The sequence below is a fragment of the Atta cephalotes genome (assembly GCF_000143395.1).
Source record: "Atta cephalotes unplaced genomic scaffold scaffold00002, whole genome shotgun sequence".
Classification (NCBI taxonomy): Eukaryota; Metazoa; Arthropoda; class Insecta; order Hymenoptera; family Formicidae; genus Atta; species Atta cephalotes.
The window spans coordinates 5,789,345-5,810,375 of record NW_012130066.1 but is presented as its reverse complement, the minus strand read 5'-3'; the positions used below and the strand labels follow the sequence as shown (position 1 = coordinate 5,810,375).

Sequence of the window (21,031 nt, the reverse complement as noted above, 5' to 3'; positions counted from 1 at the left end):
TAGTAAACAAAAGTAATTTAATTAAAAGTAATTAATTAATTAGTTTACTTTATTTAAGTATTATATAGTAAACTAAGGTAAAGTATACATCTAGTACAGATATATATATATATATATATATATATATATACGTGTGTATGTATTTTATTAATGTATTATAAATATTATGAAAATATATTGTAATTATTTAGATTATAATATATAAAACGCTTTCAATGTCGCTACAACTAAACCACTTTAAAAAATCACACACACACACACACATACACACACACACGCGCGCGCGCGCGCGCGCGTTCAATAATATAGACAATACTATGTCATAATTGTTTCTGTTTCGTAATAAAAAAAGTATTTAAAAAAAATTTAAAGTAAATTCTGCATTCCGGAACTTTACTCGCTCTATAGTTCACTAATTGAAGAAACATATGATCACATTTTACACTGTGCACATTGATTTCTCGTTTTATTCGCATCGTTAAACAGTAGTCACGAAAGAGACGAAGAGTAGTATCGATAGACCGCTCTTCCATAACACCAAACGCAAGGGGTGACTGTTCGTCACGTGAAAAAAAACACACACGGTATCGGTGGGTCGCCGCCGTATTTATCGTAAGTTTGTCGATCGACGTGGTGTTAATTCCACCTGTCCTTCGTTTCAGGTTTCCCTCATGGCGATAACCTACCCCATCGCCGCTAATGGCGAACATTATTGCGAGCGATCGTGGCAACTTCGGAAACTTATCCCTATATAAGCCACCTTCCGTCAGTAGCAACCACCCCTTTCTACCTGATGGTATATCGAACGTCAATGCGTACTTATCTACACCGCGTCTGTTCTTACCTGTATACTATAATGTGTATGTGTGTCTATGTATGCGACATTGCTATAACACGCACTCGTATTCGCTTACTATACATACACGCATATCTATACAAGTAAAAACGAAGCTTCTGGACATAGGCGTGTATCGATTATGGATGAAAACGGAGGACAATCGACAGATAGCCGCCCCCGATAAATAAACTAACGAGTAAAAACGTGCAAGTTTACCACGTGCGTCAAGGCTGTTCGATTTTACGCTACTACGATGAGTCATGGCATTACAAGGCGCCAAAGGAATGTAGTTAATTTCATTAAATTATAAACACTCAACCAATATGTATGATTGTTATTGCCATTGAATACATAATAGAGAGGAATTTTTACGTTCGTTTTAAATAAATTTAACTACGGAAACAGTCGAAGTCCGCAAGATGCAAAATACGTGTATCAACATCTGTGGCAGAGGTGCGAATTTTGCAAAATTGAAGTCGTTATTTCTCGATTAACCCACGAAGCACGGAAAGAGAGATGATGCCTCGGCGAGAAAAAACAATTGATACGATCTCGTTCACATAGTTCGTTGCACCGTGTGCGCCAACGTACTCGGCTTTAAAATCGTTCCAACCCACCCCTTGGTTGATCGGTTTTCTCGCTTCCTCTTCCTGCGCCTGTAACTTGCCCTTTCCACTATTCCGTATTCTCGCGTATATGCATCCACATGAACCCTCGCAGAACACGTGGATAGGTTTCGAGTGCTCGCAATTCATCGCGATTGATTGCGGCACAGTGGCAACACAACGATTGCCGTACGCTCTATTCGTCGCGATAATTTTTTGTCACCGTTGCTGCCACTCGATTCTTTCAACTTCCCGGATTCGTCCTCGTTACAGAGACGGAAAAACAAGACGGTTCGGTCGTACTGTAATTATTATGTGCGGATCGATGATGCATTAATGAGGGACGGATATACTTCGTATACGTCGCTGCAGGCGACATCGTGAGTATAAATGTCATTGATTTTTTATTCTGCAGACTATACTTAATTTTTGCCGCTAATTAGTATTTTCTTCTTACTATAACTATATCAGAAATTATCCTTGAAAATCGCTTAAATTTTTTTTCAAAATTACTACAATAACATATACTAATTTATTAATTTTTAATTATGTATTTTATTATTAGAAGTTATAAAAACGTAAAAATTAGAATTGCAATAAATGAAATCATTTTTCACAAAATCATATATTCTGTTAACAATAAGATAACTGCGATCATATTTATTGTTCAATTGAATTTCAAGAACTTCAAGTGTCGAAGCGACGAGACTAGTTGATGACATATATTATAAATTATTACAGACACGATAATTGGATGACAATTCAACGATTCGATCGATTCGATTGAAACTTTATATACGTAATTTAATCCACGGTAATTACATTTAGACTCGCCAAGATTTAAAGTTATCCTCTCTTAAGCGTTTCGCTATTGATTTCCGTATATATTCTCGATAAAATTAATAAAGAGCTTCTGGTAAGCTCCTTACTAGGTTCGGTCCCAGATAAACGATGCTCGAGGCGAATCGCGAAGGAGGGAGAGGAACTCGTAAATGTGATTCTATATTTGCGTCGATGATAATGTAGTTACGTTCCATCTCCATTTAATCGCTTCGAGTCGATTTCCTGATGAGCGATGCGAAAGTACTCGGTGATATTTCAAGAAGTAGCAATTCCTGTGATTTGTAACGCGCAATGTCTTCCTTAATGCGGGGAATTTATCATCAGTATCATTTAATAAACATAACGGGGGCGAAACATCAGGAATATTAACATTTAAGATGTTCCAACTTAAATCTATACGCATTACTTTATTGATTTGCAATTTACACGAATATAATTTTATCAGGCACTTAACGAGGTCGATGTTGCTATTTCTAGATCAACCAGTTGGTTGAGGAGGTGTCCAGGCTACAGCAGAGCCTGCAACGCCTTCAGGAGACGAGTGCGCAAGCAACGGCGCGGCTTGAGGAAGAACTTGAAGTGCGCAGGCAGCACATCAACAGATTGGAGAGCAAATTGGAACGGCAAAGGGACTATGATGATCTGAAGCGCGAAATCAGTGTATTGAGATCAGTCGACCTTTCGCAGATACCAACTGGTGAACCTGGAAAGAGCTTGGAACATCTTCTTATGGAACGTTTCAAAGCGCTCCAACAAGCCGAAAACTTGAAACCCTCCAATACACCCGACGCACTCGGTAAGTGGACTAACGATTTATTTTACTTAAAAATCGTTACATATAAAGATATATGAAGCACTTAATTTTAATTGTAAGACATTGAAGAAACTTAAAAAAAAGAATAAAACGCGGAATTGCAAAATCAAATTAGATTTCCAGCACATTGTAATATAATTTATATTAAAAATAATCATTTCAAAAAAATTGTAACATTAAAAAATATCTCCAAATATACGTGTTTGATAAATAACGATAACACTCGCATAGGGATAGAATGGATTAAACTTAGTCGAAAAATCCTTTACCATTTTCGCAATAATTAATAAGATATCAATTTTATTACTAAAATTGATAGCTTATTAATTATTACTAAAAATCATCAAATATTAACTGACTTTCAATAATTTTTTATTCAAGTATTAACTAATTTTACAGAAAAATAGCAAGTGACAAAAAGTGTTTATTTTCTTCTCATACAGTTCTGAAAATTTTTTTATCAGCTTTTTAGTACTGCATTTTTTTATATTAGCAACTATTTTTACCACATGGGATAGTATACAATATGAGATAGTACTGAGTGAAAAATTATTAAAAATCAATATTCAGCAATTTTTTGTAATTAGATAATTCTTGTTAACTGTTTTGCGAAAATTGTAAAATGATAGAGGACTTTTCTCCTATGCGATTTTGTTGTTACTTATTAAACACCTTATATATGGATCATAACGTCAATTAATCAAGAGCATACATGGACCAAATAAATAAAAATAAATTTATGTAATATTTATGCAAAAAAATACATGATCATAATGTAAGGATCTGTTCTAAAATTGAAAGAATAGTAAAAAAAAATAACGAGGTGTTGATAGATCGGTCACACCTCGGCGATCTTGCTTCTAATTCTTGCGCAACCGCTCTGATCTTCGGTCCCCGACTCTCTCTCTTCGAGGCTCCGTCGACGGGCTTTATCATCGAGTAACAATGAAAAGGACACGAGTCACGCAACGCGGACGCAAGAACGCTTCTATAGAATAAACGAGGGATGACTGAAGGAGCTTATCGGAAAAGAAAACAACAAAAATAACCCTGCTTGCCATTGTGTTCGCACTTTTCTCTGACTCTCTATCTCTCTCTGTCTTTCTCTGTCTTTCATACTATCTTCCTTTTTACTTCTCCTTATCTCTCTCTTTCTCTCTATCGAGAGAGAAAAAGAGAGATAAAGACGATAGGAATGATAAAACAAAAATAGAATCTAGTCTATCTTTGTTTTATCATGCCTATCGTCTCTATTTCTCTCTCATACATATATCTCATCTCTCCAGACTTGGCTGCTTAGACTGCACTTTTTTCGAGCCATTCTCTCGCTAATATTAACGTACATTCGTGGAAGGTACTAATGCAACCGAACACACGTTAGCCCTTTAACTTTCTCTCATATAGGCCTATCCTATCTTTTATCAAATATTCCAAATGTTCCTCTCTTGTCTACGTAAAGGGTCCTCTAAACCGCTCTTCTCTCCTATTTCCATCCGTATACTGGGAAACGCAAACTTCGTGCACGCAAATTTGTGGACGATATTCGCAATATTTGTCCGGGCCAAGCCATTGTTTCGGGGACAGAGTTTATTATGAATCGATCCAAGCTGACAGAGAGAGCAGACGATGAGAGGGAATGAGAAAGAGATACCCTATACATGCAGAGAGCCAGAGGGATACTGCAACGTGTCGCCCCTTCTAAATCAAACTGAATCCATCCTTCTACGTCGTCGGCGCTTGCGTTCCTATCTTTCCGATTCCGCTATTACTTCCTTCGATCGTAATGGAATAAGAGCACCGTATTTACGTAAAGGTTTCAAACATTTCATATGCCGAAATCGCGTAGCAATATAAAATCCTTTTCAAGACCATCGATGATACTTTAAAAGATTACACAATACTTCCCAGACAGCTATGTTTTTGTTCTCAACTCTTCGATATTTCGTACTCTGATATTCGCGACAAACATGTCGCAAGACAAAAAGAATTGTGTCTATTTGACGTGATTTCTCAAATCCGGACGCGTCATTGCGATCAACATTCAACGCGAGATGGACGGTATCCTTACGTCCACGATTTCTTTCCGGGCGATTGGCAACGTCTCCACCAGTCTTCCTCTCGTTGGCGTCCACGTCGCTCCTCGTTTGTACACTCAAGCGTGGATTATGATCCGACGAAGTGTCGAAAAAGAGAGTCTCGGTCATCCGACGTCTCTGAAGATGATCAAGAGAACCGAGGTCACCGATCGATTTTGCACTTCGAAAGAAACAGCGCGGACAAACTGGCGATCAGAACGGGACCAACATCGCGCGAGACGAAGTTAGGTTGAATGTCATGTACGCGTGAGATCGTGCTGACGGGCTCCCTTGTGTTTTTGGTGGTTGCAGGTGGATTATCGTCACCCCTGCAGCGCGCCTCGACCGCCTCGCCCCACGGGGTCGGAGGTGTGCCACCTACGTCCCATGTGTCCTCCCAGCAACCACCGCCACCGCCTCCGACAGCAGCCTCCCTCCCTCCACGTTCCACCCCGACGCCCTCTTCGGCCACTTCGACGACTTCGAGCCTCCTCTTCCCGCCACCCCTCCAGAACGTCGAGACCTTCGGCTCATTTCTCGGTGAAGAAATCGTAGCCAATTGGAGGCGGACATTGGAAAGGTCTATCATGAGCCAACAGCAGCAACAGCAGCAACAACAGCAGCAACAGCAGCAACAATCACAGCCATCTCAACTAAGCCAATTAACTCAACAGCAACAACAATTACAACAAGCCCAACCGCACATGGGTTTACACCCGCCAACAACGCCAAGTAGTTTAAATCATCTTCCATCGCCGGGTGCGGATCCATCGTCCACTTCAAACACTCCGGTGAAATCGAACACACCGATCGGTACAACATCCTTGGGCAGTTTAGATGTCACTGAGAAAGCGCCAACGCCAGTATCGGGACATGAAACACCAGCTCCTCCAACTCCCTCCTCCACAACCGCCTTGACATCGCCGCCGAGCTTCCAGCCACCGACGTCGATGGTGGAAACTAATACCCCTTCAGTTTCCATCAATGGTAGCGGTCTCACACCCGGCGTACCAAGTGCACCGCCTCCGAAGAGTCCACCTGATCAAGAATCATGTCACAATAATAATAATAGCCATCATCTAGCAAATAACAATATCGGCGGACTAAGCGTTCTCGATACGCTGAAGAGTCCGTTTCGATTTGATGATCGAACGTATCCTTTCCGATTCGGCGACGAATTTGGTGCCGCCGGTATGGCCGGTCGGCTGGGTGAATCCCTCATTCCAAAGGGAGATCCTATGGAAGCGAGATTGCAGGAAATGTTGCGTCATAATATGGACAAATACGCCTCACAGAATCTTGACACTCTTCATATAGCCAGGCGGGTGCGTGAACTATTGTCGATACACAATATCGGTCAAAGACTATTCGCCAAATATGTTCTCGGGCTAAGTCAAGGCACGGTCAGCGAGTTACTTAGTAAGCCTAAGCCTTGGGACAAGTTAACCGAAAAGGGCCGCGACAGTTATCGGAAGATGCACGGTTGGGCTTGCGACGAGAACGCCGTGATGCTGCTCAAGTCCCTCATCCCCAAGAAAGGTGAGTACTGATCATCAGTTCCAGCTCTCTCTCTCTCTCTCTCTCTCTCCGTTTCTCACTAAATTTTTTAATTTTTGTTTCAATCGTTTCGTACAATTTCTCGACGCGCCTCTGCGTAACGTCCGACACGACGAAGGCTGGGTCATCTGACATCTTGATGTCTATGAAGACGGACGAGACATCGTAATTACACATGCCGCCATATTGTAGCGGATACTTGTGGCAATCATTATTAATTTCGCTTCCTTCCATGCCTCATAAACGCGATAAATCGTTTATGATAAAGTTCAATGTGATCATTCGAGAATGCGCGATCGAATAATTTGCTATCTTAAGTGTGTAATTACATTGTTAATCATATTCCGTCTTCGATTCTTGAGACATTAAACAGCAATTCCTATAACGTTATTCACAATGTACTTCTGCCTTCATCGTCGACGACGAATTTGTCGATTAACTTAACTCTCGAAAATCTTCCGCCTCGCACTGCCAATAATCCATCTCGCCGAATCACTAACCACGAGCTGTCAGCTAACCTTTCGGCCTTTCTAACGCGGGACCTGATGGTATTTCCGTTCCCTCTAACTGTACCGCGGGAAAGGAACGCTCAAGAGATTTCATCCCTCTTCGTGTACATGCGAATCATTAGGGAGTTAAGTATGCGTTGGTGACATCGTGGGCTTTCGCTATGGACAAGTTAGAAGAATGAGGCTGATAAATCCTACAAATCATTGATAGAAGTCTACTACAGTAAAATAATCTATGATTTTGTAGGACCTTGCAATAATAATACACAAAGATTTGATAGTTACAATAAGTTTATCCTTGTATAATTATGAGATAAAAAGTACTTCGCTATATTTCTATATCGTGTTATTATCGAAGTTACATTGTGCTCAATATTTGATGAAAAAGAACGTTATATCTAGACTTGAACAACTCTTAATTAAATTACGCAGCTCGTTGGCATACCTTGCCCGCTATCGATTGTATGCTGCGTTTGGCAGCCATATTGTTTAGACTAATAGCTCCTGGGAATAGAAAGTCCCGGATGAGCATTAGGTAGGGGTGAGATGTATAAAGGGCTCCGCGGTATATAGAAAGGGAACAGATAGGGGAAGAAAGGAAGATTCAGTAGAGAATATAGAAATCTAAATAGTCTCTTTTATTATCTGAGAGTAATTTACACTTTTCTGCTTGCTACGGCTTTGCTATAGTAAGTAAACGGTATTTTATCTTGGCATCGCTGTGAACATTCTCATAACTACACTCATAATAATTAGAAAAACATCTATTCTCGGTGATAATAGAGTTAACTTTGACAAGTACATGAGTGTAATATCGTAATCATTTTTTTTTCACGCGCTTCATTCACAAAATGCTCTCGCAACAGCGACGTACGTTCACAAAATGAACTCGCAGTATACGACCGTGCGATCCCTTCCGCTTTTTTGTAAATATTAATATCAATCGCGCAGGATGTTGACTCAATGCCATCATTTTCCCTTCACGTCCGGTGACGAAATAAAACGTGTATAAAATTCAGTCGGAGCACGACATGCGTCCCGCATCAATGGATTGTCGGTTTCCGTCGGATCTCTGGTAACAACAATCACGGGGCATTACAGCGGATAGGACAGAGTGCACGCGAGAGAGGGAGGGACGGAACACAAATGGAATGAAGGGTTAGAGCGATCATAGGGTGGCGGGAGGGAACCGGTGACAAAAACTTAGGGGATCGTAACATTTCTCGATGCGTCAGCCGTAAAATTACAGGGACGCGTGTATTATTTCGTGGCGTGAGCGGCAGTAAATCAAAATTGCAAGAACCACTGCTAATACGATCGAAATTGATCAAGTAAAGCATCAAAGGAAAAAAAATCTTAATAAAAAATATTAATGGTCATTGTTAATATGTTTTAAATATTATTTCTTAGCGCCGAAATATTATTTCAGAATTTTATTTTAATCCTCAATTAAACCACATTTATATATAGCTCGTGTATTAAACAACTGAGGTCTGTTATGTTATTGCATAAATAATTAATAGATACTACAATTAAATTTCTTTAGATTCAAAAATAGTTATAATCAATTATTTAAAATCTGTATTAAAAATGTAGCACACCATCATCAATGCGTTTCTCTTAGTTATCAGATTAATTATTCACTGTGGCCGTTTGTTCGTATGAATCATGGTCATAAGCCCTTTGTGATCGTAACGAAAATTCGCCGCGATTCAATAGCATAAATATACTTGGAGTAATGTCCGAAACTTCTATAATCAGACGTGATTTATGGGCAAAAATCAGTGACTTTATAAAGCCTGAAAGGCGCCGCCTAGCTTTGGTGGAGGTGTCGGTTAAGATAAGTTTGCGTCGAGCTAAATACCTGATCTAACGACTCATCGCGTGCTCTATAGACAAGCACAGGCGCAATATCAACCTGTCACTGAAAGCTTTATTATGATTTGTGAATCCCCTTTGTGATCATCTTATTATTTATCATTCATTAAAAATTGTACATTTAAAAATTGTTACTATTATATAATAATGATAACAATAGTGAGCTACTGATTTTGAGTCAAAATGATTCTGTATTAATTCACAATTTTTGTTATGAAAATATCACAGAGTTTATCCGATATCACGTAAATCGTGCGCATAATTATTGTGTACCAAGCAAAGGCTCTATTAGTCTTTACAGTCTGCTTCACGCGATATTCCTCAATCTTTACACTCATACTTATTTATGAGCGTGTTAATTTTCACGAAAATTTACTCGCTATAGTGCTGACAATGAATTTATTCGCGTGTAGTTCAGAGTGACATGATTTGGATCCAGTTAACGTTGCTCAAAGTTCTCGAGTCTTCCGATGATCTAAATCGCGGCTATATAAATTACGCAGATAGCTTTCAGTCAGTCGCTTAAGATAAGCCGCAAAAATCGTGCGTTCGTGGAAACTACTAATCCCACGACAAACGTATCTGGATCTTGGCCCACTATTCAGCACGGCACGTTTGAGTGGTATATTATTGCTTGCGCGGAGCGCTACAACACAATTGATCTAAGCGCAACCAAGAACAACGCGAGATTACCGTAATAAACATAGTTGGTCTAGCTCCAAGTCAGTTTATTGCAAAATTTTGTTTCCTGCAGCGGTGAGTGCACGTCGCACATGTGCGATCCGCCGGAGTCTCCCGGAGACTTTTCGCGACGACCGTCACGGATGAAAATCATAGTTACGATGATTTGTAACCGCAGCGAGAAACGTTACGAGCCTCATAGTCATATAACTATGATTTCCGTACGAATGATAGAATTTATGCTTTTATAACTAATATAATTATTGCATTTTATGAAAGAGCATAAATAGATTTTTTTATTATTCTCACTTTCTAATTAGAGGCGTTTAAAAAGAAACGACTAACTCAAAGTATACATAGAGAATAGTGTCGAACCCAGAAAAGTATTCGCCTAACGATTGCGATTATAAAAGTATTTCATATGCGAACGTTGACCCGATCCGAAAAAGAGATAACATTATCGAAGTGCGACAGCGATTTCAAAATTCATGTAATATTTATGCGTGACAATATCAGTTGAACTACATATATACTCAAATACACATTAAATTAAAATTACGATTCACAGAGGTCATCATCAGAAGACCAGCTGATTGTTCATCTGTCGTTCGAAGAATTATCTTTATATTACAATTTTTATGAAAAAATTATTTGTTATTTGTGAAGATATTGTAATTGAAATTTTTTTAAGCAATTTTTAATCGCAAAATAATCTTATCTGAATCTGAAAAGGTGAATTAATTATATGTACAGATTGAAATCAGAGTGTCACGGAATTCTGTTGTATGATTCTTAAGGGTATATAATGTTGGCTGTATAATATCACTGCATAATTAATTGAAGAATATCAGTACAAAAATCAGCTAAAAGTGAATATCAACTAATATCAATCAAAAAAAATTTGTCATAAATATATCCTAAAATAAAACAAATATTTTTTTGCAAATAATAGCTTTATGCAAAAAAATGATCATATTTTGTTGCAGTTTAATTAGGCAAATAACTGTTAAATGATTAAGTGGATCCAAATAAACTTTTGCACAAATATTAAAATTTTATTAATATATATAAAAAATTTTATTTAATTCGTAACGCTATGATCTCATTAAATTTGCAAACAAATAATACAAAACGTGATTTAAGAATCACGTAATATAAGAATCAAGGCAAACAAAAATATTAAATAATTAAACCAAGATTTTTAAATCAATAAGAGAATGTTCCAATTTTACATAGATACTCTAGACATAATAATAGAACACTATGAAATTTTAATACTTTTAGTAATGCTTTAAAATGTAATACATACATCTTTAAAATTATCTGTCTATACAAATAGAAATTAATTCATTATAAATCACTAGTGGTTTCTAAGAAATAGTTCAATTCGAAACTACGTTTTTGCTACCAACATCGATTATTCCTTAGTTGTTCAGAAAGAAATCGACACGACGATGCCTCGCGAGTCTACGTACGTTGTATATCTCACCGTTAATTGAACAAACTGTAACAATACACCTCCACCCGCAAAAATAACAAGGAAAATACTTCTTGTATACAGGTGCGCGCACAGGTGCACGCAAACGGTTGCAGAGCGCAACGCTCCCAACTGTATCCCGCGCGAACAAGTTTCGTTCATTAGCTCCGCCTCGCGCGCCGATTTTATCGGATCTCATATATCGCTCGTATCCTTCCACATCTTGACACCTCGCCGCGACGAGACACGTTATGTGCACACGACCTGCTCAGAATTTTCGGATGTAAACGTGTCTTGGTTCTTAACGATGATGCAAACGAGGATTCGATGTGAATGCAATCATAAGCTCGCCGATAACATCTAGTTTCTCCTTGAAATTGATACTTTAACTAAGTATTTGAAGAAACTGGCATTTCGTTACTTATTTTATATTTCCAGCATGTCGCTGTATTGCTAATTAAATTACTTAATAATTGTTCGATCGACATTCTGTGAGATATTTAAATTTGCATTTGGAAGCACTGTACAAAATGAATGGAATGCGCACGGTAAAATACGAACAATGTACTTGTTCTGCTTATCTTTAAAAACATCATTACGGTTAATATATTTCCTCTGAAGTACTGATCAGCGAATTAGCATATCGTGGACGACTCACAAAATATTCATTTCTTTTTTCATCAGCAGCATCGAGATAATGAAATTATTGGATGTATTTATCTCAACGTTGCTTAAATATTATATAACAGAATATACACGATTCTCTCCGAGTTAACGTGCCAATTTTACGAAAAAATCATTGACGCGAAGATCGTAGATTTCCATACACGATGCATGTACGCGCGCTCTTCACAAATTCCGCGTGCGATCGTGAATCGCAACTCCCGCGTAGCGCTCGGAAGCATCGTAATCCGTAACTCCCGCAACAATCAGGTGAATTTCTTAACTCACCGTTACCGGCGAACTCCCACGAAATCGTTCCAGATTTTGTAATCAGGTCCATTGTCGACGTTTCTCTCTTATTTCGCGCCGCGTGCGCGCTCGTGTGTGCGCAGGTCGCGTCGCGTGCACGTGCATGCGTCGAGACAATTTTACGGCGCGAATATAATTGCCGCCAGTATACGATATGGTTTCCTTTCCGGCGAAACACGCACGAGGTACGCGTACGCATACGCGAACATTTCCTTCGCGCGTTGTCGTCGCGCCTATTGTATACCGCGAACAGACGCGATTGTTCTTTCTTTCGTCGATTCTCCGTAACCGGTCTTTTGATGCCGCGATCGAGACGCACGTCGTCTGTGACGTTTCGCCATCCGCAGGTGAGACGAAGGTGCCAGTTGGCGGGCGCGCAATCGCTGAGAAAAGTATGGATTTAGTGCGCAAAGCTCGTAACAATGCGGGATATACCGCGATGTTGCGTAAACAACCGGGCCATTTTCCAAGCGACTTTATCCCGTCATCGAGATTTTTCAAACCGTGAGAAATTGACGCATGTGTGAGCGATCGAAGTAGCGATGAGATGAAAATCTTTTATCATCCAACTGTCGAGAATATACAATGTACTCACGCGATATTTTTCAAAGTCTGATTCTAACGCCTTTCCTGTCATAATGTAACATCCTTCAGAAACTTGATGAAATACTCCTAAATCTAATTTCATTAAAACCTACTGCGATACACACGCTATACTTGCCGCCTAAAAAGTAGCACACAAGTTGATTCGTGATTAAGCAAACTTGTGGAAAAATATTTCTTAATTGAGAGAAATATTGTGAAATTGCGGCGATACTGTTCATTGTATCTGAGCTAATGAGAAATGTCTGTGGATATATATGATAAGTAAAGAATTACGCTCACCGTCGTAGGTTGGACGCGTCGTATAAAGTATCGCCCGCGATCGCGTTTGTCCGATAATATTTGTTGCCCGACTACTTATTCTAGATTTCCTATGAGAAAGTTGCCGGAGGATGTTGGTTCTCGAGCGTAATAATCAACTGGCGCGCATGATTCCGTACGATGCGCGTAAGGTTTCCCACGTGATGCCGTCGAAGTACGGAAAGGAAGATGTTAGTGACGCAAGTAACTCTCTCACCGTCAGTTTCCAACAAGATTGAGCTACGCTGTCATGTGGCAGCATTTGATTTGCACGATAATAGTATAGAATTTCGAAGTGCTATACATATATCAAAATTAATTATCTTCAATAATAGCAATCAACAAGCGTTTAGATGCAGCAACAAAATTGTGAGCCGACGATGAAATTCATTCATTTTAATATTTTTTTTAATTAATTAAACCTATGTAAAACCATAATCATACTAGTATTGTAATTGAATTATATTGTGACTGGTGATTATTTTTCAGCCAATTACCAATCGGCCATAATCCAATCGGCAATCGTTGTGTGATTACAACTTAATGATTCCTCGAATAGAGCTTCAAATATTACTATTGTTACCGCAATTCAAATGATATATTTCATTCGATAATGATAGCGCTAATTTTGGGATCGTAGACGGCTTATAGAAAAGACGTAATAGTGACCTCATTTCTTTTATCTCGATGTACTCCTGCAAACATTTTCTATACGTAGCATAATCGTTACACATGCTTCTCCGAATTCAGCGATAAAATTGCCAGTATATAACAATGTATATTTATAATATGATAAAAATTTATAATATTTGTTTATGAGCAATCTTTCTGACACATTTCCAATTACCTACGTTTGCCAAGAGGATTATTTTATATCGATCATCATGATATCTGCTGAGTTTCTCATTTTTGAAATTGCTTTATTAATAGCAGCTGATGTTAACAAATCCAGAATCTTTCTACGAAAGAACATTATTAATTTTATATGTATATTCAGGTACATGAAGAGAGCAAAAAAGCATAATCACGAGTTTGTTGCAGGAATTCAAAAGTTGCGACAATGCGCGATCGCGCGGATATACGTCATCATTCTCTCTTTTCTTGATTTCACTTGAATGCTTCGAACCACCCACCTGATTGTCAATTGCATGAACATTTCACTACTCGTATTGTTATCTTAATCGGTGAGCTTGTCGATTTCTTCTGACGAAGGTACCATTATCTATCAGCGTTAGAGCATATAATATGATGGAATGCAACTTACATGTATTATTGCTAGGGAAGTTAAATTTCTCATGGAGGATGTGTGCTATATGATACTCTAATCAGAGAAGCGATGAAAAAGAGACATTATTCTTCTTCTTAATACGGCACTCGCCGCTGACGTTGCGATTGCATTAGGATTAGAAGCAATCATATCTACACAAATGATACAAGATAATGATACAAAACGTAGCTCTCAAATCTAGTAAGAATCATTCACTACAGTCACGATTGTAGAAATACAGTGGATTCCATGCGAGCGCACTTTTAAGTAAGGAACATCATATCTTGATGAATAAATCGCTCGAAGATTATTTCTTCTTCCACACCATCAAAATACGTACGAGATTCTTATGCCGCGTGTCAAGCCACTTTCTCTCGTCGATTCGCGTGCAATGCTCGCGAAAGCAATCAAAGACATGATCGGTAGTTTGTCTGAATCTTGCAGCTGATTGGTCAATTAGACAGGAAACACGTAGGAGGACTACACTCCTGCCGACGTGCAAGGGAAAGACCGCAAGGGAGAGGGTCCAGAAGAGGATATTTTAATTATCGTCATTGAGTATACTTTGCCTTCGGGTTCAGCACGCAGTTATCGATTGCGCGCATTATTAATTGCTTAGGAACATAAAATCATCCTCCAAATATGACTCATTATTAATATAAGTTACTATTTTCGAATAAACGTTCTTCATTAGAAAATAAATGTAATTTGTAAGATCAATTTAAGAGATTTTACAATATATACATATTTATATATTGTATGATATAAAAAAATAACATCATTTTTTTTAAGATATATTCAGTAGAGGAAAATGAGCGAAAATAATAAAATAATACTGCTACCAAAAGTCAATTAAACACCGCGTCGCGAATTATTTATGTTCTTCATTCAAATTTATTTTTATATATATCTGATTATATTTCTAAGCCAACCAAACTGAGTAAGAATACACCACAAGTTGTGCCTCACCCGTAGAGTATGTTTCAGGCAAGGAACAAGGAATGCCAGCATTCGCACGTGGACCACAGGATAGTGGTCCGCAAGAAATGAGTGATGAAAGATTGGCACATATTCTGTCGGAATCGAGCCATATGCAAATGAGAGGTGAGCACGAAGTATCGAACGATGCTGACAGCAAGAGTCCGAACAGAATCGGTTGCCCGAGTCCGTTCAACAAAGACAGACTGGACAGCCAAAATAGGAGACTGAAGAAGTACGAAAACGACGACATTCCCCAGGAGAAGGTAGTAAGGATTTACCAAGAAGAACTGGCTAAGCTGATGGGCACGAGAGTGGAGAATCTTCGTCCGCGAGAGTTCCCTAGGTAAGATCGACGATTAATGACGTGGATTTTCTTACAACGTTTATATCGCAGTCGAATGATACAATATCTGCCAATGCATGACGATGACTAAATGGATAATATACAAATACATCGAATTAATGTCCTGCTCGGATATGACACGAAATGTCAAGAGCAAATCATCGTTTCGTGCTAAGAAAAAAAGCCTATTTGAGTGATGCAACTTTCTACGTTATCTAAATCAAATAAAAATGCTCGATGCATTCGAATATGACGTACATATTCGACTATACATCGTATTTCGACTACATATTTAAAAAAAAAAGATTTTTCTATGTGAAATGTAACTTGAAGTTGACAGTTTTGATGATATAATATTTATATGTGCGATTACGTTAACCGTGATTGATCATTATTGAGGACAGCACATGACCTCGATTGACCGTAGCGCGATCTTTCCACATTTTTTCAGTGGGACGCAGAGCAGTCTTCAAGGTATCGAGCGCACCCAGGAAGACATTCGATTAGCATTGGACGCTTATCACCGTGAGCTCCAAAAATTGAATGCCGCACCAGGTCAGAATCCCTCGATGACTGGACTACCAGGATTGCCTGGATTACCAGGTTTATTGGCGCTTCAGCAACAAGCTCTTCAACAACATCATCTAGCCGCGAATGGCGGCGGTGGTGTTCAGGACTTGAGTTTAGGCAAAGTAGATCCGCGCAATAAAATGATAAATGGTGTGTCAGAAGAAGAAAAAGAGAAAATGGAAGAGGCAATGAGACACGCCGGAAGTGCGTTCTCTTTGGTGAGGCCGAAGCAAGAATCGACGGGTCCTCAATCGACGCCTGGCGGTTCTAGCGCAAGTTCACCGCTTGGCAATTCCATACTTCCCCCTGCGATGACACCCAACGAAGAGTTCTCCAGTGCGGCGGCAGCCAGTCCTCTTCAGAGAATGGCCTCCATCACGAACAGTCTGATAAGTCAACCGTCCACCCCAACTCATCATTCGGCCAATCAAAGACCGCTGAAAGCTGTGCTTCCTCCGATCACGCAACAGCAGTTCGACCTGTACAATAATCTTAATACGGAAGATATTGTGAAAAGGGTAAGGGCCACGGTACGAGTATTAATTGTATAATTTATTGTTTGTACTGTATCTAATCTCAAATTTTTTCCTACTATTAATGTGCAGGTGAAGGAACAGCTGTCTCAGTATTCGATTTCACAGCGGCTATTCGGCGAATCAGTATTGGGTCTATCTCAGGGATCAGTGTCAGACCTCCTCGCGCGTCCAAAACCATGGCATATGCTGACCCAAAAAGGTCGAGAGCCCTTTATTCGGATGAAAATGTTCCTCGAAGATGACAACGCGGTGCACAAGCTCGTCGCCAGTCAATACAAGATCGCCCCGGAGAAGCTAATGAGGACCGGCGGCTACGGCGGCCTGCCTCGTAAGTTTAACTCAGGTCAATATAGATGTTTTGTTACTTTATTATCAACGTAGTTCGGGAGCTCTAGTATGTTTATCAAGCACGACGTCATGATAAGTTGTCGTGTATCTTGTTGTGATGAAAAGCGACTTTAAATAAGCATGACATTTTTGTAATATAGAGACGCAACTTTACTTTATTATAGAATGAGTTGAAAATTGCATTTATATGATATTTGATAGAAGTAAAAAAATTGCATTGTTTGACGTCCGTAGAAGATGAGCTTTCGGACTATCAAATTTACTTTTATACTTGCTAAATTTTTTAAATCGAATTTTTTATTGTTACAGCTTGCGGAACACCTATGAAACCTATGCCACCAACAAAACTCGTTCAAGAACAGCTTCAGAACGCAGCGAAGGCGCAGGCCGCCGCTCAAGCAGCCGCACAAGCAGCGGCGCAACAGCATCAGCAGGAAAATCAGATGCAACTCGGTCCACCACAACAAAGTCCTCAACATCCACAACATCCACAACCGCCACCACCAATGATGTTGACACCACCTGGTCCTCATCATCCTCATACTCAACTCAGCATGCAAGAACTCCAAAAGAAACAACAGCAGCAGCAGCAACAAATGTCATTACACTCGCCACATCATCAGATGGCACCGTCGCCTCTTCGAAGTCTTCATCCTCACATTTCACCAAGCGTATACGAGATGGCCGCCCTTACGCAGGATCTCGACACACAGACAATCACAACAAAAATCAAGGAAGCGTTATTAGCTAACAATATCGGCCAGAAGATCTTCGGTGAAGCGGTTCTCGGTCTGTCGCAAGGCTCTGTCAGCGAGTTACTGAGCAAACCGAAACCATGGCATATGCTCAGTATAAAAGGTCGAGAGCCTTTCATTAGGATGCAGCTTTGGCTGTCAGATGCACACAACGTTGATCGATTACAAGCATTGAAGAATGAACGACGAGAGGCGAACAAGAGACGACGTAGCAGCGGTCCTGGTCACGATAACAGCTCTGATACTTCAAGCAACGACACAGCCGAATTCTATCACGCGGCATCACCTGGTCCGGGACCTACTACCGGGAAGAAGCAGCGCGTTCTTTTCTCGGAAGAACAGAAAGAAGCTCTTAGACTCGCTTTCGCCTTGGATCCTTATCCCAATGTGGCTACCATCGAATTCCTCGCTAGTGAACTGGCCTTGTCATCGAGAACAATAACAAACTGGTTTCACAATCATCGAATGAGACTGAAGCAACAAACACCTCACGGCCAACCAGAGCCGCAATCGCCGCGAGAACCTGGTCAACCGTTCGATCCTGTTCAATTCAGACTGCTGTTAAACCAAAGACTGCTGGAGATTCAAAAGGAGAGACTGGGTCTAGGAAATGTACCTTTACCTTACTCTCCGTACTTTAATCCCAACCTAGCGGCCCTGGTAGGTAATGCATTGAAAGAACAATGCTCTGGTCTGGACCTCTCAATGAATGCTCTAAAGAGAGAGCCCAATCAAGAATTCGAAGACGAAGATGTCGACGATGCGATGAGTAATCTAGGTAGTGAAGACTCGGAAGGTTCGGCCAGTAGTATAAAGAGAGAACCTACAGAAACACCGACGGCACCCACGACAGTCAGGTCCAATAGAAGAAAACCCGCGGCACCACAATGGGTGAATCCGGAGTGGCAAGAACCAACGAGAACAGGCGATGAAGTTATCATCAATGGAGTTTGTGTGATGCAGACGGATGATTATGGAGTAAAAAGAGAGGCTGAAGAGACTATAAGAGTTGAACCGACACCAGTGCAAGATCGATATGAAGAAGATGCTCAAAGTGATGTCTCTTCCGTGTCTGGCAACAATGGAGCCGATCGGGATAGTCCGCTTCCCAGTCCAAAATCTGATCAAAACAGTCCAGCGACATCGCTCAGACCGCCGTCAGCGCAACAAACGCAACAGTCCACGGAGGAAAGTCCGAAGGACGTGGTGAAACACGAACCGGAGGAAACGTGGGATTACTAAGACAATTTAAGGCACAAAATTCCATGGGATTATCCGCGAGCTCGGTGTTTCTTCTTCGGACAAAGTTGAAACTCGAGCGGAGTGTCTGACGTGTTTCCAAGGTCGTATTGTTGAAATATGCCAAAACGACGCTTTATAAGAAAAGACGTTCCGCGAGGATTACCGGTCTAGTTAAGTTTTAAATGACAAAACCAGCTATAGGACTCGATCGTGCGAGTCCTGCCTACGACGAGGGCATTATCATAATGAGGCGAACGTAAAGAATCTAAAAAGATGTCATCAAAGAGGAAACGAGAAGATATCTTGGTTAATGGACGAGCGCGAGGAGAACAAAACGATCAAAACTGAACGGAGCTCAATCAAAAGGACTCATATTGTGACGTTTTCTATGGGGCAAGTGTTACGAAATTAGTGTCGGTGCGCGCGGGTCAACGGCGAGATCGTATCATTTAAAGGACTGTGAAGTACAACGGGGCCGGCTGTGGAAGGACGACGGGCTCTCGTTGCAATTCGCTCGAAATTCGAGAGAACCCCGGCCGCTTTCGCTTTCGGATGACACCCCTCCCGTTGATGAATGATCGATGAGGTATCATTCCAGAGGAGGGGAGACTAGGAGCGGACTAGATAATGCATGGAAAACGGAGGTGGTCCGGGTTCGCCACAGTGCAATCTCCCAATAACTAATTGTTAGATCGAATTATTATTAATTTTTAACGACAATTTCGCGCGACGGAACAACCGATTAATAATTATTGCATAATTGTGATTCATGTTATTGTTTATACTCGCCTCCCTGTATCCTCCATAACGATTAAGCTGTTAATGTTGTACTTCTCTCTCTATTTCCAGTTACGTACCTTTTTATCTCTTTCGGTTAAGACTCGACGTTTTCCCTTTTCCCTTTCTCTTTTCCTACTTCTTGCTTATCCGTCTATTTATACAATTGCGAGAATGATCACTTAAGACCGTTACCAATGTTATTATTATCACTGCTATTATATATAATTACAAATTATTAATATTATTATTATATAATTATCATTATTAAATATTCTCAGTTGTCAAGAGCACTTGTCATCGATTACTATTTTTACGTTGATATGTTGAACGGCGTTGCAGAATGTAAAATACCAAAAAAGAAGTAAATTTATTCGTTCCACGAGATGATTATTTAAATTTCCTTTGTCTATTTGTTGGAAACTATTAGCTGCACTAAAATCATTGGTGATGAATAATGATTATAATTTTTAATGATTATTATTTAATATTCTTTTTGATTATTATTATTATATTATATTTATATTACTATATTATTAGGCTTATGTTATTATCATCATCATCATCATCATCATTATTATTATTATTATTATTATTATTATTATTATTATTATTATTATTATTATTATTATTATTATTATTATTATTAATCTCATTATTATATCAGTAATCATTATTTTATTATTAGAATCATTGTCGTGACAACAATGTGGCTTATAAAGCCAATGTGATAGAGCTTATATCGCGATGATACATAAAGAGAAAAGGCGTGCGAGCAAAAGACGAACAAGCACGCCGATTTCACTGAACGAAGCGAGAGATTGCGCGAATTCGTGCGATTTCTAGCATATGTAAATATCTGTACAAAGGAAAAGAATGGAAGAAACTTCGGAATACGAAACAAAGAATTACAACACACACACACACACACACACACACACACACACACACACACACACACACACACAACACACACATATATATATACACATACTATCTTATATTATTACTACTACACTACTACTATACTAATACGACGTAACGTAATATACTACCACGA

At 39.6% G+C, this 21,031-nt stretch overlaps 1 protein-coding gene across 1 annotated transcript; it reads left to right on the top strand.

The window, feature by feature from the left end:
• Positions 1-3,015: 3,015 nt before the first annotated feature.
• On the top strand, positions 3,016-19,194 carry LOC105620960 (homeobox protein cut). The gene is given in 8 exon segments (XM_012202438.1): positions 3,016-3,082; positions 5,488-5,774; positions 5,777-5,904; positions 5,906-6,714; positions 15,395-15,743; positions 16,171-16,831; positions 16,919-17,192; positions 17,507-19,194. Coding segments are annotated over 8 exon segments (4,263 nt in total).
• Positions 19,195-21,031: the final 1,837 nt, after the last annotated feature.